Source organism: Suncus etruscus, chromosome 11, assembly GCF_024139225.1.
Source record: "Suncus etruscus isolate mSunEtr1 chromosome 11, mSunEtr1.pri.cur, whole genome shotgun sequence".
In the NCBI taxonomy this organism is placed as follows: Eukaryota; Metazoa; Chordata; class Mammalia; order Eulipotyphla; family Soricidae; genus Suncus; species Suncus etruscus.
Genome location: NC_064858.1, coordinates 73,897,678 through 73,914,366, shown reverse-complemented (window position 1 = coordinate 73,914,366; position 16,689 = coordinate 73,897,678). Strand labels below are relative to the sequence as shown.

Genomic DNA, 16,689 nt, shown 5'->3' with positions numbered 1-16,689 from the left:
TGTTTTTGGGTCACACCCAGCAGCACTCAGGGGTTACTCCTGGCTCCATTCTCAGAAAATCGCTCCTGGCAGGCACGGGGGACCATATGGGATGCCAGGATTCGAACCATCGTCCTTTTGCATGAAAGGTACGCCTTATCTCCATGCCACTCTCCAGCCCTGTAGTCTTTTTTTTTTTTTTTTTTTTTTTTGGTTTTTGGGCCACACCCAGCGGTGCTCAGGGGTTATTCCTGGCTGTCTGCTCAGAAATAGCTCCTGGCAGGCACGGGGGACCATATGGGACACCGGGATTCAAACCAACCACCTTAGGTTCTGGATCTGCTGCTTGCAAGGCAAACACCGCTGTGCTATCTCTCCGGGCCCAACCCCGTAGTCTTTTTAAAACAGACTTTTATTTGAGGGGTTAGAGAGATAAATGGTTAGATAGGGGTTAGAGTGAGCTGATGGTATGCTTGGTTCGTATGTACAACCTGTATGGTTCACCAGTACTGCCAGTACTGACAATGAGATAGAGTTTACTAGTGTGGTCCTCCAAAAAAATCAATAACAAACAAGACAAAAATCTAAATTTAGGGAGGGTCACACCTGGCTGTGCTCAGGGTTTACTCCTGTCTCTGTTCAGAAGTTACTTCTGGCAGGTTTGAGGGGCCATATGGGATGTTGTGGATCAAACCCTGGTCGGCTGCATGCAAAACAAATGCCCTACCCGCTGTATTATCACTCCAGCCCCAAGTCTAAATTATTTTATTAAAATCTTTTTCTTGAATTTTTAATAAAGACTCTAGCCCCCCCCAAACAAAAATGAACAAAAGTCCTACATTTATATCTATTTATATCTACTTACCATTATTATTTGGCCCTGTCAAGTGGTTTGTCATTGTTCCCAATGACAATAATGCCTTAATCTCTTGAGCTTTTTTTTGGTGGGGGGCCCACACTTAATAATTCACACCAATAGTCCCATGATAAGGGATTATTTCTGGTTCTGTGCTTAGGGATTACTCTTGACAGTTTTTGGGGGACCATACACAGTGCCAGGAGTCAAACGTGGGTCTATTGTGTGCAAGGCAAGCATCTTCTCTCTATCTCTTCTGCCCTCTTGAGCTTTTATAGCACAATTTTTAATATTGTTTACTGTTTGAAGGTGGTTTTATTTTTTTTGCCTTGTCTTTAGCCTTTACCAGCACAGGCTTTGACCGTTATACTTCTCCGGTGTTCAGTCCTGCTAACCCAGAGAGCTCAATAGAAGATTGCTTGGTTCATCTTGGAGAAAAAGTATCACAGGAACTGAAGGAGCCTCTACATAAAGCCTTGCAAAAGCTCCTCAATCAGTGAGTTTCATTGCTGAGTGTGAAAGTTTGTCCCTAAGTAATTTCTGGATTTCTTGTTGCACTGATTGCTTAAGGCTTTGTTCTAGGTGAATAGTGTCACTTGTTTTGTTTTCTGATTTTGGGGCTCAGGGCTTCTGACTGGTGTCAATGTGCTGACCCTATTGATCAGCAAGGGCCAGCTTCCTCCTTCAGGTGTGTTTTGGGACCAAGGATGTTTCCCCCGGCTTTTGACTGGGAAATGGGCTAATGGCATTTTATTCACTTCCAACAATGCCTGTCTGGAACTGGGATATCTTAAGTGTAAAAGGACGTGGAAGAGAAATGGCCTTAAGGGTAGGTGAGGTAGGAATATCCTGGAGGGTGGTGAGATTGGGAGATAAACTTGAACTGAAGTGATTTAGGAATGCCCCTGGAGCAACAGTGTTGATAGATATTATTTTCTTTTTACCGGAGCTCTCTGTGAGGAAGGAGAGAAGGCCCAAGGTCAAACCCTATTTGGAGTCAATAATATGGATGTTGATCCTTCTTTTTTTTTTTTGGGGGGGGGGGTGTCACACCTGACAGCACTCAGGGGTTCCTCCTGGCTTTGCACTCAGAAATCGCTCCTGGCAGGCACAGGGGACCACATGGGATGCTGGGGATCGAACCCAGTGACCCTTGCGTGCAAGCCCTACCGCTGTGCTATCTCTCCAGCCCCTGATGCTCCTTTTTTGTGCTGTCCTTCCCCATCTCTGGCTGAAGCTTTCAGCCTCAAGGAAAATTCCTACAATTGCTCTAAGGATTTTCTGAAACAAATAGCTCTATTGGGGTTAGATCTGCCATGGGATTTGGGAATAGCATCACCGAGGGCATTTACACTCAGGGATCACTCCTGGCATTGCTCATGGGAATGTTTGGGTGGTGTGGTTGGCTGCATTCAAAACCAGCCTCTTAGCCACTGTCCTAGTTCTCCCAAGCCCTGTCACTTCTTGACTTCTTTTTTCCTTTTGTGTTCCCAAGGTATCTTTTAAAAAATGACTTGATAGTTTGGGTTCTCTGTTGAACATGTTTCTTGTTTGCTCCTCTCTCTCTTACTTGCTTTTTCCACTCTGGAGAAGCCTGTGTTATCTGTTGAGCGCACATTTCCTCTTTTTTCCTATCCTCACTTCCTTCCTTCTTTCCTTTCTCCCTCCCTCCCGCCCTCTCTTTTTTGGTTTTTAGGCCACTTCTGATGGCATGCTCAGGGGTTATTCCTGGCTCTACACTTAGAAATCTCTCCTGGCGGGGTGGGTTGGGGGTGGGGGAGCAGAGGGGACCTTATGGGATGGTGAGGACGAAACCTGGGTCAGATGGTGGGGCAAAAGCCCTACCCGCTGTGTTATCATTTCGACCCCTCACCTCACATCTTTCTAAGCAAATGTCATTCGATAAAAACTATGTTGCTTCATTAAAGGAGACAGGAAAAAAAGAGACCAGGGATGAGGGTCTGAGAATAGCTGGTAGGGTGCTTGCCTTGCACACAGTCAACTGAGTTTAGTCTACAGCATCTCTGTACGGTCCTCTGAGCCCACCAGGAGTGATTCTTGAGCACAGGGCCAGGAATAATTCTGAGCACTGGGGTTTGGCCCAAAAACAAAGAGAGAGGGGATGAGAGAGGGAAGTGACGGGGGAGTGGAGTGATAGCATCTTGGAAACAGATGCTAGGAGTTAAAGCTGGTATCTCATACATGTAAAGCAAGTGCTGCACCATTGAGTCAGATCCAAGACTCTTTATTTGTATTTTGAATAAGAATTTTATTTTGGGGCCGGGAAGGTGGCGCTAGAGGTAAGGTGTCTGCCTTGCAAGCGCTAGCATAGGACAGACAGCGGTTCGATCCCCCGGCGTCCCATATGGTCCCCCAAGCCAGGGGTGATTTCTGAGCGTGAAACGGGTGTGGCCCAAAAACCAAAAAAAAAAAAAAAAGAATTTTATTTTGGGACCAGGGTGATAGCACAGTGATAGGGCATTTGCCTTGCACGTGACTGATCCAGGATGGACCTCGGTTCAGTCCCCAGTGTCCTATATGGTCCCCTGAGCCAGGAGTGAGCGCATAGTCAGGATAACCCCTGAATGTCACAGGGTGTGGCCCAAAAAGCAAAAACAATAAAAATAAAAAAAATTTTTATTTTATATTGAAGCAGTTTGGACTTAGTTCCTGTGATTTTTATAAATGCTTTCTGTAAATTGACCTAAATATTTTTGGGGGGTTTTGTTTTTGGTGATGCTCATGGGTTACTCCTGGCTCTGCTCTCAGAAATCACTTCGGGCAGGCTTGGGAGAAGGGATGCCAGGGATTGAACCCAGGTTGGCTACATTCAAGGTAAGCATCCGATCTGCTGTGCTATTGCTCTGGTCCTGGACACTATTTTCTTTAGTTAGAAAAAAATTGGGGCCGGTGCGGTGACGCTAGCCTTGCCTGCGCTAGCCTAGGATGGACAGTGGTTCGATCCCTGGTGTCCCATATGGTCCCCCAAGCTGGGAGTGATTTCTAAGTGCATAGCCAGGAGGAACCCCTGAGCGTCACCGGGTGTGGCCCAAAAACCAAAAAAAAAAAAAAAAAAGAAATTTATTTAGGAGCCAGCGCGATAGCACATCAATAGGGTGTTTGCCTTGCACACAGATGACCTGGGATGGACCTGGGTTGGACCTGGGTTCAATCCCTGCCATCTCATATGATCCCCCAAGCCTGCCAGGAATGGTTTCTGAGCGCAGAGCCAGGAATAATTCCTGAGTGCCACCGGGTGTGACCCCAAACCAAAAAAAATTTCTTTTAAAGAGGCCAGACCCCTTCCGGTTTCCTTTTTGATTCTGGAGGCCAGCTCTTGCCAGGTATGGGATTTGGGGAGGCCCCATGCCAGAGGCCTTCTTCCTAGCCTGGGGAGTTCTGGGAGGCTTGGTAGGCCACCAGCCATCCCCCTCTTTCTCCCCTGACTCCAGGCCTTCCCTGGATGCCGGCTCAGATGGCCAGAAGTGGGTTTAGGTGGACTCCTAGGGGTCCTCAGGCTTCCCCCCTCCCTCCGTACTCCAGGGGTAGGTGCATGGGGAGGCGGGCAGGCAGATATCTGGCTTCCTGTTTCCCCTTTGATTCTGGAGGCCAGCTCTTGCCAGGTATGGAGTTTGGGGAGTCCCCATGGCAGAGGCCTTCTCCCTAGCCTGGGGAGTGCTGGGATGCTTGGCAGGCCCCCAGCCGTCCCCCTCTTTCTCCCCTGGACTCCAGGCCTTCCCTGGGCGCCAGTCCAGGTGGACTCTATAGGGGTCATCAGGCTTTCCCCCTACCTCTCCCTACACTAATGGGAATGCGCTTTGGGAGGAGGGCGGGCCGTTCTAGCACTGGTTTATGTTGGGACAGCCACTGGAAATTTTTTCTCCTTGGTCTTCTATTGATAGTATTGTATGCATATAGTTTATATATGCATAATATCCATCTTGTATTGTGACCTTGATACTGCCCTACAAAGCTAATTTCTAATCTTTTACTGCCTCAGTCCCAACCCTTATTTCCCCCTATCTACCCATGTAGGTGCAGCTCAGATGATATGAAGCTCACCACATAGAGTGATGAGTGCAGTTAGTGAAATAGCTACATTGAAAACTATCATAACAATGTGAATGAATGAGGGAAATAGAAAGCCTGTCTTTGGGTACAGGTGTGGTTGAGGTGGGGAGGAGAGATATCTGGGAAATTGGTGGTGAGAATCTTGCACTGGTGAAGGGGGGTGCTCTTTACATGACTATAATTATACAACTACAATCGTATTTGTAATCACGGTGTTTAAATAAAGATAATTAAAAGAAAAAAAAGGAGGCCAGACCCAGGTTTGATCTCTGGCATCCCATATGGTTCCCCTGAGCCTGACAGGAGTAATTTCTGAGTTACAGAAACAAGAGTAACCCCTGCTCATTGATGGGTGTGGCCCAAAAACTCAAAAATATATTTAAAGAAAATGCATCACATAGTTTACATAATTGATCATAATGCCTGTTTGTCTGTGGGGCATTCTGGGTATGTTGGGTCCAGAATCAAGCTTCCCCCAAGGGCAGAATTCAGAAATCACAGCTTTGATAATGTAATAGCAAAAGGGTGGTTTTATTTCCAGCTAGCTGGGATCCTGCCTGTCCAATGCAGTGGACCTTGGACAAGAACCCCCAGTAAAATATTCACACAGTGTGTATACATATAATGTGTATGTATATATATATATATATATATATACACACACACACACATATATATATATATATATTCACACACACACACTTAACATTAGCTTAACATATCAGACAGCCACTTGGTATCTATTCTGAGCACACTTTGTAGGTTTTTTGGAACCTATGTCATGACCTTACTTAACTTCTTACTGTTTAATTATTTTTGCCATCTCCTGCCATATTGGTGGAAACATCCTCTCTTTGGTGTTCCCGAGGGCACTAGCCTGCATCTACACTCAGAAATCGCACCTTGGGCCGGAGAGATGGCATGGAGGTAGGGCCTTTGTCTTGCATGCAGGATGGTGGTTCGCATAGAGCCAGGAGTAACCCCTGAGTACTTCTGGGTATGACCCAAAAACCAAAAAAAAAAAAAAAAATTGCTCCTGGCAGCATGCAAGGCAAATGTCTTACTTTTGTGCTATCGCTCCCGCCCTGGGAACAACTTTTTTAAACCTGTGTGCTTTATTATTCCATATTTCCTTTTTAATTTTAACATATATTTTACCATTTCATATTAATTTTTTTTTTTTTTTTTTGGTTTTTGGGCCACACCCGGTAACGCTCAGGGGTTACTCCTGGCTATGTGCTCAGAAGTTGCTCCTGGCTTGGGGGACCATATGGGACACCGGGGGATCGAACTGCGGTCCGTCCAAGGCTAGTGCAGGCAAGGCAGGCACTTTACCTTTAGCGCCACCGCCCGGCCCCTCATATTACTTTTTAAATGTTTGTCTGTGAGGCATCCTGGTTATTGCTCAAGGGACCTTGTATCTACTTCCAGAAATACTCAAATAACTGGGTTGCTTAGGCCCCAAGGGCTGGGGAACACCAGGACCATTTTGGAAGTGCTGTGGATTTTGAGGCCCGCCCTTCCTCCTTCCCTCCCTCCCTTTCCACCCTTCCCTCCCTCCCTCCCTCCCTCCCTCCCTCCCTCCCTCCCTTTTCTCCCTTCCCTCCCTCCCTCCCTCCCTCCCTCCTTCCACCATACCCAGCAGCACTCAAGGATTACTCCTGGCTCTGCATTTAGAAATTGCTCCTGGCAGACTTGGGGACTGTATGGGATGCCAGCGATCAAACCCGGGTTCATCCCTGTTCAGCTGTGTACAAGGTAAACACCCTACTTCTGTGCTATCCCTCTAGCTATCGCTCCAGTCCCAGGAGCGATTTGTAGCACAGAGCCAGGAGTAACCCCTGAGTACCGCCAGATGTGGCATCAAAACAAAACAAATCCAGATTGTTCACTCAGGGATCACAAGTTGTGGGGCTTGGGGATCTAAATGCAGTGCTGGAAATTGAACTCATGCTTGTATGCACGGCAAACATCCTACTTCCCTTTTATTTTTTTAGTTTTGGGTTACTCCTAATGATGTCCAGGGCAGAATTACTCCTGACTCTGAACCCAGGAATTACTCTTAGCAGTGCTTAGTGGATCTTATGGATGCCAGGATTAAACCCAGGTTTGTCACGTTCAAGGCAGGTGTCTTAAACACTGTACTATCTGTCCATTTTTGCCTCCCTTTATCCATTTCTTTGTACTGGGAATTGCTCTTGGTTATGATTCTGTTAAAGCAGGGGTCTTCAAACTTTTTAAAGTGGGGGCCGGATTACGTCTGGAGGGCCAGACTATATGAGCTACTAATTCCTACTCACACTGCACATATCTTATATAAATAAAATGAAAACCATTTATAAATAAACAGATCACGCACCAGTATTTCAATGGGAACTGTGGGCCTGCTTTTGGCTAATGAGATGGTCAATGTCCGGTTCCATATTTGTCACTGCCAGCCGTAACAAGTGATGCAAGTGGGCATCAGATAATCTTGATCTGGTTGGAGATTTCAGATGTTTCATTCTTGAAAAAGTCTGTTCATAGGCATAAGTGCTACCAAAGATGGTTACCATTTTGAGTGCATGGTTCCTGATATTTGGATATACACTGAGTGTATATGCTGGCAGGTATCTTGGCAACCAAACAGTGCTCACTGCTGGCGGGCCGGATCAGACTCCTCTGCGGGCCGCATGTGGCCTTCGGGCCGTAGTTTGAAGACCCCTGTGTTAAAGCAAGAAACTAGAAGTTAGTCATAGTGAAAGAATATTAAAATAAAACCATTTACCATTTATTGTAAATGATAGATCATTTCCCCTAATTCTTTTAGAACTATAAGGAATTGTTAAAAATAAGAAAAAGTGGACATTGGTGATGGGAATGTTGCACTGGTGATGGGTGGTGTTCTTTACATGACTGAAACCCAAAAACAATCATGTATGTAATCAAGGTGTTTAAATAAAAAAATAAAAATTAAAAAAAAAAAAAAAAAAGAAAAAGTATTTCCTTTATTTATTTAGGGGTTTTTTTTTGGCAGTCACACCTGGTGATACTTTGGTACTCCTCATTCTGTGTTCAGGAGTCACTCCTGGCAGTGCTCAAGGGACCAAATGGGATGCCAGGGATCGAATTTGGGTTGGCTGTGTGCAAGGCAAGTGCCCTACCATTCTTCAATCACTCTGGCATCAAAAGTATTTGTTTTATTTTAAGTTTTTATGTTTCTGGTTTTGGTTTTTGGGCCACACCCGGCGGTGCTCAGGGGTTACTCCTGGCTATCTGCTCAGAAATAGCTCCTGGCAGGCACGGGGGACCATGTGGGATGCCGGGATTCGAACCAACCATCTTAGGTCCTGGATCGGCTGCTTGGAAGGCAAACACTGCTGTGCTATCTCTCCGGGCCCTATTTTAAGTTTTTTTTTTTTTTAATGTTTTTGGTTTTGGGGCCACACCTGGCAGTACTCTTGGGTTACTCCTCACTCTGTGTACAGAAATTACTCCTGGCAGGCCTGGGGGACCATTTGGGATGCCAGGGATTGAACCCAGATCAGCAGTATTCAAGGCAAATGTCCTACCTGCTGTGTTACAGCTCCTACCCAAAAGTATTTGTTTTAAAGTGACAAAAATCTAAAATAGAGTAGTGGAGGCTGGAGTGATAGTATAGTGAGTAGGGGCCATTTGCCTTGACTTGGGTTCAAGCCCCGGTACCTCATCTGATCCCCTGAACATTGCCAGGGTGGTCCCTCAGCACAGAGCCAGGTGTAAGTTCCGGTCGTCAGTGTAGCTCCAAAATGAAACAAACAAACAAACAAACAAACATGATAACTGGTGAAGAATGTTGTACACTATGACTGAAAATCATGAACAATTTTTAACTATACCTCATGGTGATTCAATTAAATAATTTATTAAGACATTCTCATATTTCTGTCCTCTAGAATGTATCTTTTTATGGGGTCAGGGAGATATACACAGTGGTGCTCGGTAACCAGTGAGGTGCCAGGGATCAATTCAGGGTTGACTGTATGCGAGGCTTAGCTCTAATATTATTTCTCAAACTGCTGAAATGTATCTTCCTTTATTTTTTTACTTTTTAATTTAATTTAGTTTTGGCTTTGGGCCACACCTGGTGGTGCTCAGGGGTTACTCCTGGCTCTGTGCTCAGAAATTGTTCCTGGCAGGCTCAAGGGACAATATGAGATGCCAGAGATTGAACCTGGGTCATTTATTTGCAAAGCAAATACCTTACCTGCTGTGCTATTGCTCTGGCCCCCTGTATCTTCCTTCATACAGGCCAGCCCAAGTTTGATTCCAGAGTACCACCAAGAGTATAGAGCCAGGTGTAAGCAGTGTTAGGTATAAGCCTAGGGTATGGCTCAAGGAAAAAAAAAAAAAAAACAGAACAAAACAAAAATTGATATTTATCTAGGTAAATGGTATAATTAACTAATTTTGTATTTAAGGGAAGAAGAAAAAGTGGAAAAAAAAAAAAGCAAGAGTGATAGCACAGTGGCAGGGCTGTGCTATTGCTCTGGCTCCCATGCAGCTGATCTGGGTTTGATCTGTTGGCACCCCATAGGGTCTCCTTCATGAATGATCTGCTAGGTGTGGTCCAGTATTCTCCCTCTCAAACCGTTCCAATGTGACATTTAGCAAAATGTGACATCTAGCAAAATGTCAAAACGTGTTAAAAAACTGTATTTTCTGGCGTATAAGACGACCCCCTAATTTTACAGTTAAAACATAGCTTTAGGCCTATATTTGCTGTATAAGACAGAAGAATGTTCCTGTGCTGCAACTGTATCTTCCACAGTGAGCCGATCACAACAAGCAAAGGTAATAGACGTCCTCTCTGACTCTGGCCAATCTGAGCAGGCTTTTTACAGTGTAGATTTGGGTACAGAACACTGTATAATTTGCATGCATAAAAAGCCTGCTTGGATTGGCTGAGTTAGAGAAGTGGTCCGAGCAGCTGGCAGTGATAGTGCAGGATCGAGTTGGAAAATTTGTTTTTTGGCAATATGCAGACAATTTTTGTTTAGCGGCATATTGAAACATTTTTTGGGATATACTTGGCATATAAGACGACCTCCGATTTTTGGTTGACTTTTTTTTGTTTCAAAAGTCGTCTTATATGCCGGAAAATATGGTACCTAAGATAGAATCAACGAAGAGTATAGAGAATAGCTTGCTTGCCCTGCAGGCAGCTGATCTGCCTTCCGTGCCAGAATCCTGAGCCCAATCAAGAGTGATCCTTGAGGGCCCGGAGAGATAGCACAGCGGTGTTTGCCTTGCAAGCAGCTGATCAAGGACCAAAGGTGGTTGGTTCGAATCCTGGTGTCCCATATGGTCCCCCGTGCCTGTCAGGAGCTATTTCTGAGCTGACAGCCAGCCCGGGTGTGGCCCAAAAACAAAAAAACAAACAAACAAAAAAAAAGAGTGATCCTTGAGGGCCTGGAGAGATAGCACAGCGCTTGCCTTGCAAGCAGCCCACCCAGAATCTAAGGTGGTTGGTTCGAACCCGGTGTCCCATATGGTCCCCCGTGCCTGCCAGGAGCTATTTCTGAGCAGACAGCCAGGAGTAAGCCCTGAGCAACGCCGGGTGTGGCCCAAAAACAAAAACAACAACAACAACAACAAAAAAGAGTGATCCTTGAGCTCAGAGCCAGGAGTAAGCTCTGAACACCACTAGGGGTGGCCCCAAAATAAATATAAAACAAAGAAAAGGAGCAATGTCAACTTTGTAATCAGATCTAATTGACTATGAATTCCCTATTGCTGTTTGTCAGCTATTTGAAGTGGTCTCAGTATTCTGAGCTATTGTTTCCTAATATGTAAATAGATAATATAGTATAAGAATATTAAAAGTGCTACTATAAGTGATATCAGCACTGAATATTTACAGGCTGAAGAGATTATAGGCCAGAGTAAAAGCAAAAAATGCATTTTAAAACATGTTTTAAAAGTATATAGAAGCAAGAGTCCTTGCTTTTTAATTTAGTTAGTAGGGTTTTTTGTTTTGTTTGCTTTTTAACTTCAGGCTCTCTGATTTAGAATTTAACTTTCCCTGAACTCAAGGATTACTTCTGGCAGGGCTTGGGAGATGGTATCAGGATTGATCCTTGGTTGACTGCATCAAGACATATATGCCTTGTCTGATATACTTCCTCTGTTTCTCTCTGGTTCTATTTCAACTCTTTACATTTTTTTTTTTTTTTTTTTGGTTTTTGGGCCACACCAGGTGACACTCCGGTGTTACTCCTGGCTATGTGCTCAGAAGTTACTCCTGGCTTGGGGGACCATATGGGACGCCGGGGGATCGAACCGCGGTCCGTCCTAGGCTAGCGCAGACAAGGCAGGCAGCTTACGTCTAGCGCCACCGCCCGGCCCCAACTCTTTACATATTTAATTTGAAAAGTTTTTAGTGAAGTGTCTCTTTTTAAATTGCAATTGTTATAGATTTTTTATTTTTATTTATTATATTTTTGGGTCACACCTGGTAGTGCTCAGGGGTTACTCCTGGCTCTACGCTCAGAAATCGCCCCTGGCAGGCTCGGGGAACCATATGGGATGCCGGATTCAAACCACTGTTCTTCTGCATGCAAGGCAAACGCCCTACCTACATGCTATCTCTCTGGCTCCTAGATTTTTTATTTTTAAAAAAATTAAAAGTTGGGGGCCAGTGTGGTGGCGCTAGAGGTAAGGTGCGCTAGCCTAGGACGGACCACGGTTCGATCCCCCTGCACCCCATATGATCCCCCAAGCCAGGAGCGATTTCTGAGCGCATAGCCAGGAGTAAACCCTGAGCGTTACCGGGTGTGGCCCAAAAACCAAAAAAAAAAAAAAAAAAAAAAAAATTAAAAGTTGTGCTTTTTCCAGTAGTTCCTCTTTCAGGATGTAGGGAAATATCTATTTCCCAGCCATAAAAGCCAAGTGAAATCGTATATCTGGCCGTAGTATAAGGGAACGGACAGGTATGCTTCCTACTTGTTGACTACAGTCTGCCTATATTGCATGGCCAATGAATGATGTTATAAAATCCAAATGGCCCTTGGTATTCAAAGGTTCCACTCCTTGACTTCAGAATAAAAGTTACTACTGGAGCAGTTTAGTGAAAAGGAGTTACATAATATGACTTTTATATTATTTATTTTATTTATTTTATTAATTTTATTTAAATACCATGGTTACAAAGTTGAATTTCAGTCTTATAATGCATACCACCCTTCACCCATGAACATTTCCTACAATCAATATCCCCAGTTTCCCCTCCAACTGTCCCCCTGCCTGCCTCTGGAGCAGATATTTTACTTCTCTCTCTCTCTCCCTCTCTCCCCCCTCCTCTCTGTCTTTCTCTCTCTGTCACTTCCCCTCTTCCTTGTTTTTTTTTGTTTTTACTTTTAGACACTGTGACTTACACAATTGTTAACGAAGGGTACTGTGCATAACACTGACCAGGAGGACCATTCATTGGTAGGAAACTTGCCACAAATAGTAGAGCAGTACAGTTAGGATAAAGAAGGTACCAGTATGACACTGATAGTTGGAATTGATCACTCTGGACAAGAACTGGGTGTTGAATGTAGATTAAATAATATATATGGTGGGCCCGGAGAGATAGCACAGTGGTGTTTGCCTTGCAAGTAGCCGATCCAGGACCAAAGGTGGTTGGTTCGAATCCCGGTGTCCCATATGGTCCCCCGTGACTGCCAGGAGCTATTTCTGAGCAGACAGCCAAGAGTAACCCCTGAGCACCGCCGGGTGTGGCCCAAAAACAAAAAAAAAAAAAAAATATATATATATATATATATATATATATATATGGTACCCCTTCATTAACAATAGTACAAACCACAGTGGTATATGTTGAAAATACATATATTTTCAATACATACATCAGTTTGATGTTCTGATAAAGCACTGAATTATTTGCCAGTAAAAAAAAAAACAAACTTGGGCCCGGAGAGATAGCACAGCGGTGTTTGCCTTGCAAGCAGCTGATCCAGAACCTAAGGTGGTTGGTTCGAATCCCGGTGTCCCATATGGTCCCCTGTGCCTGCCAAGAGCTATTTCTGAGCAGACAGCCAGGAGTAACCCCTGAGCAATGCCGGGTGTGGCCCAAAAACCAAAAAAAAACAAAAAACAAAAAAACTTGTGCTTTTAATTTTGAGACAGTTTTTTGATCATTTTATTTTTTTTGTTTTTTGGGCTACACCCATTTGATGCTCAGGGTTACTTCTGGCTAAGCGCTCAGAAATCGCCCCTGGCTTGGGGGGACCATATGGGACGCCAGGGGATCGAACCACGGTCCTTCCTTGACTAGCCGCTTGCAAGGTAGACACCTTACCTCTAGCGCCACCTCGCCGGCCCCTTGATTATTTTATTTTATATTGATAACTAGGTATTTATAATTTAGAAATCCTGTTGGAGGGGCCGGAGAGATAGCATGGAGGTAAGGCATTTACCTTTCATGCAGAAGGTCATCGGTTCGAATCCCGGCGTCCCATATGGTCCCCCGTGCATGCCAGGAGCAATTTCTGATCATGGAGCCAGGAAATACCCCTGAGCGCTGCCGGGTGTGACCCAAAAACCACAAAAAAAAAAAAAAGAAATCCTGTTGGATAAAACTTACAATTAAAATTTTTATTATATTACTGAATAAATATAAATTAATTCATGTTAATTAATTTTGGGGGCCCACACCTGGCAACACTCAGTGGTTACTCTGTCTTTGCATTTAGATGTTACTCCTGGCATGCTTGGGAATCCATATGGGATTCCAGGGATCAAACCTGGGTAGTAGTGGCGTGCAAGGCAAATGCTCTACCCACTGTGTTATTGCTCTGATCCTAAATATTTTATTTTATTTTATTTTATTTTATTATTTTTTTTTGGTTTTTGGGCCACACCCGGCAGTGCTCAGGGGTTACTCCTGGCTGTCTGCTCAGAAATAGCTCCTGGTAGGCACAGGGGACCATATGGGACACCGGGATTCGAACCAACCACCTTTGGTCCTGGATCGGCTGCTTGCAAGGCAAACACCGCTGTGCTATCTCTCCGGGCCCAATATTTTATTATTATGATGTTTTATTTTTAACTGCTTTCCCAGGCTGGTATCATACATTTCAATCTTTAGAAAATATTAGAAAATAAATTGTACCAAATGTTAAACACCGGGCTGGAGCTATAGCACAGAGGTAAGGCATTTGCCTTGCACGTGGCCAATACAGGACAAACCCTGGTTCGAATCCCGGCGTCCCATATGTTCCCCAGAGCCTGCCAGGAATGACTTCTGAGCACAGTCAGGAGTAACACCTGAGCGCCCCCAGGTGTGACCCAAAAAACAACAACAACAAAAAAAGTTAAACACCACATGTCATACAAAACAATATATTGAATCATCTTTATTACTTTAGAAAAATATTTAACAATAATGATAGTATATATTATATATTTATCTGAAAATTTTGAATATTCTTAGTGACACAGACTTTTAAAAAAATCTCTACAGGCCAGTGACATATCAGTCCTATCGGGAATGTACATTGGCGACTGCGGTTCATGCCAGCGGCTGGAACAAGGTATTAACCAAATAATCTTTCTTCTATAACATTTTATTATTTAATGATAATGATAGAACAAATTGATAGAAAATAAAAATAGAACAAATAAAGTGAACTATTAGAACTTCGTGTAACTAATGTATTTTGTAATGAACTTAATGTAAAATTATAACTGCTAGAAGATTTTTTGTTTCTTTGTTTTTGGGTCAGACCCAAAACCACTGAGGGATACTCAGGGGTTACTCCTGGCTCTGAACTCAGAAATTGCTCCTAGCAGGCTTGGGGAATATATCTTGAGGGAAAGAATAGGATTTTATTTTGAGACAGCTTCTTCTGGTTCTTTTATTATTATAAATGGAGGGTTATCCTGCCTCTACACTCAGAAATTGCTCCTGGCAGGCTTGGGGGGGACGGACGGACCATATAGGATGCCAGGAATTGAACCCAGGTCTCTCCTGGGTCAGCCGTGTGCAAGGCAAGTGCCCTACCACTGTGCTATTGCTCCAACTATGTTTTTTGTTTCCTTTTATTTTTTATTTTTGGCTTTTGGGCCATACCTGGTGACGTTCAGAGGTTACTCCTGGCTATGTGCTCAGAAATTGCTCCTGGTTTGGGGGGAACCATATGGGACACCTGGTGATTGAACCGCAGTCTGTCCGTCCTAGGCTAGTGCAAGCAAGGCAGACGCCTTACTGCTTGCACCACTGCTCCAGCCCCAGCCTTTTTTTTTTTTTTTGGTTTTTGGGCCACACCAGGTGACGCTCAGGGGTTACTCCTGGCTATGCGCTCAGAAGTCGCTCCTGGCTTGCAGATTTTTTTTTAATAGTGTCTTTGACTAGTGCTTTAAGGCCCTGCTTGTACCCAAATATGTGTCCCACATGCAAGACTTGTTTATCTGTCCTGAATTCGCTTTCTCTCTTCCTCTTTTTTCTCTTCTTCCCTCTCCTTTCTCTCCTTTTTATCCTCCTTCGCTTTTTTCCTATATCCTTCCTCTGCCCTCCCTATATATCCCTTTTTTCTTCCCTCCTTCCTTCACCCATATACTTGTTTCTACTTTTGTGTTAGACTTGTATTCCATGTCAGATACTTAAGTTAACATATGAATATAGGGGCTGGAGAGGTGGCGCTAGAGGTAAGCGGTGTCTGCCTTGCAAGCGCCAGCCTAGAACGGATCACGGTTCGATCTCCCAGCGTCCCATATGGTCCCCCCAAGCCAGGGGCTATTTCTGAGCACATAGCCAGGAGTAATCCCTGAGCATCAAATGTGTGTGCCCCCCCCCAAAAAAAAAACAAAAAACAAACTTGAATATATCTTGAGGGAAAGAATAGGATTTTATTTTGAGACAGCTTCTTCTGGTTCTTTTATTATTATAAATAGAGGGTTACTCCTGCCTCTACACTCAGAAATTGCTCCTGGTAGGCTTGGATGCCGGGAATTGAACCTGGGTCCGTTCTAGATCGACCACATGCAAGGCAAATGCCCTATTGCTGTGCTATCACTTTGGCCCTGGTTCTTTTCAATGAATGATTGGCTCCCCCACTTTTTTTGGCCGCACCCAGGTGCACTCAGGGTTTACTCCTGACTATGCTCTTACAAATTACTCCTGTCATGCTTGGGAGACCACGTGGAATGCCGAGGATTGAACATGGGTTACCCATGTGCATGGCAAATGTCCTACTTGCTGTGCCATTGCTCTGGCCCCTGAATTTTATAGTTTATAAAATATTTCATGTCAATCTCATTTAATCATCACAGTTGTCTTTTGCAGAAGACAGAATGAGTATTTTTTTGTGTTTCAGGTGACTAGAGCTATGCTTGGGGCTGGAGCAGTGGTGCAAGCAGTAAGGCAGATCTGCCTTGCCCATGCTAGCCTCATACAGACCGTGGTTTGATTCCCCAGTGTCCCATATGGTCCCCCCAAACCAGGAGCGATTTCTGAGCACCTAGCCAGGAGTAACCCCTGAGTGTCACTGGGCATAGCGCAAACATTAAAAAAAAAAGCCACGCTTGGCGGCTACTCCTAGCTTGGTGCTCAGTGATAAGGGGCACCCATGTTCCAGCACTTAGAGATATTACCTGACCAAGAATGGTTATACTGGGGCCAGTGAAGTGGCACTAGAGGTAAGGTGTCTTCCTTGCAAGTGTTAGTCAAGTAAGGACCACGGTTCAATCCCCTGGCATCCCATATGGTCCCCCCAAGCCAGGGGCAATTTCTGAGCGCTTAGCCAGGAGTAACCCCTGAG

The 16,689-nt window shown here is 44.4% G+C and overlaps 1 protein-coding gene across 4 annotated transcripts in view; it reads left to right on the top strand.

The window, feature by feature from the left end:
* BCL2L13 (BCL2 like 13) overlaps positions 1-16,689 on the top strand; it is a 1,170,396-nt gene that overhangs the window by 30,047 nt on the left and 1,123,660 nt on the right. For 2 of the 4 annotated variants that reach the window (XR_007500267.1, XM_049783471.1), the window contains exons 4-5: positions 1,175-1,331; positions 14,394-14,463. Coding sequence is in view for 1 of the 4 variants with exons in the window: in XM_049783471.1 (XP_049639428.1) it covers positions 1,175-1,331; positions 14,394-14,463 (227 nt within the window). In the remaining 3 variants the exon portion in view is untranslated. Of the gene's footprint in view, positions 1-1,174; positions 1,332-14,363; positions 14,464-16,689 lie in introns of all 4 variants that reach the window. The other 2 variants (XR_007500268.1, XR_007500269.1) reach the window with 2 other exon arrangements.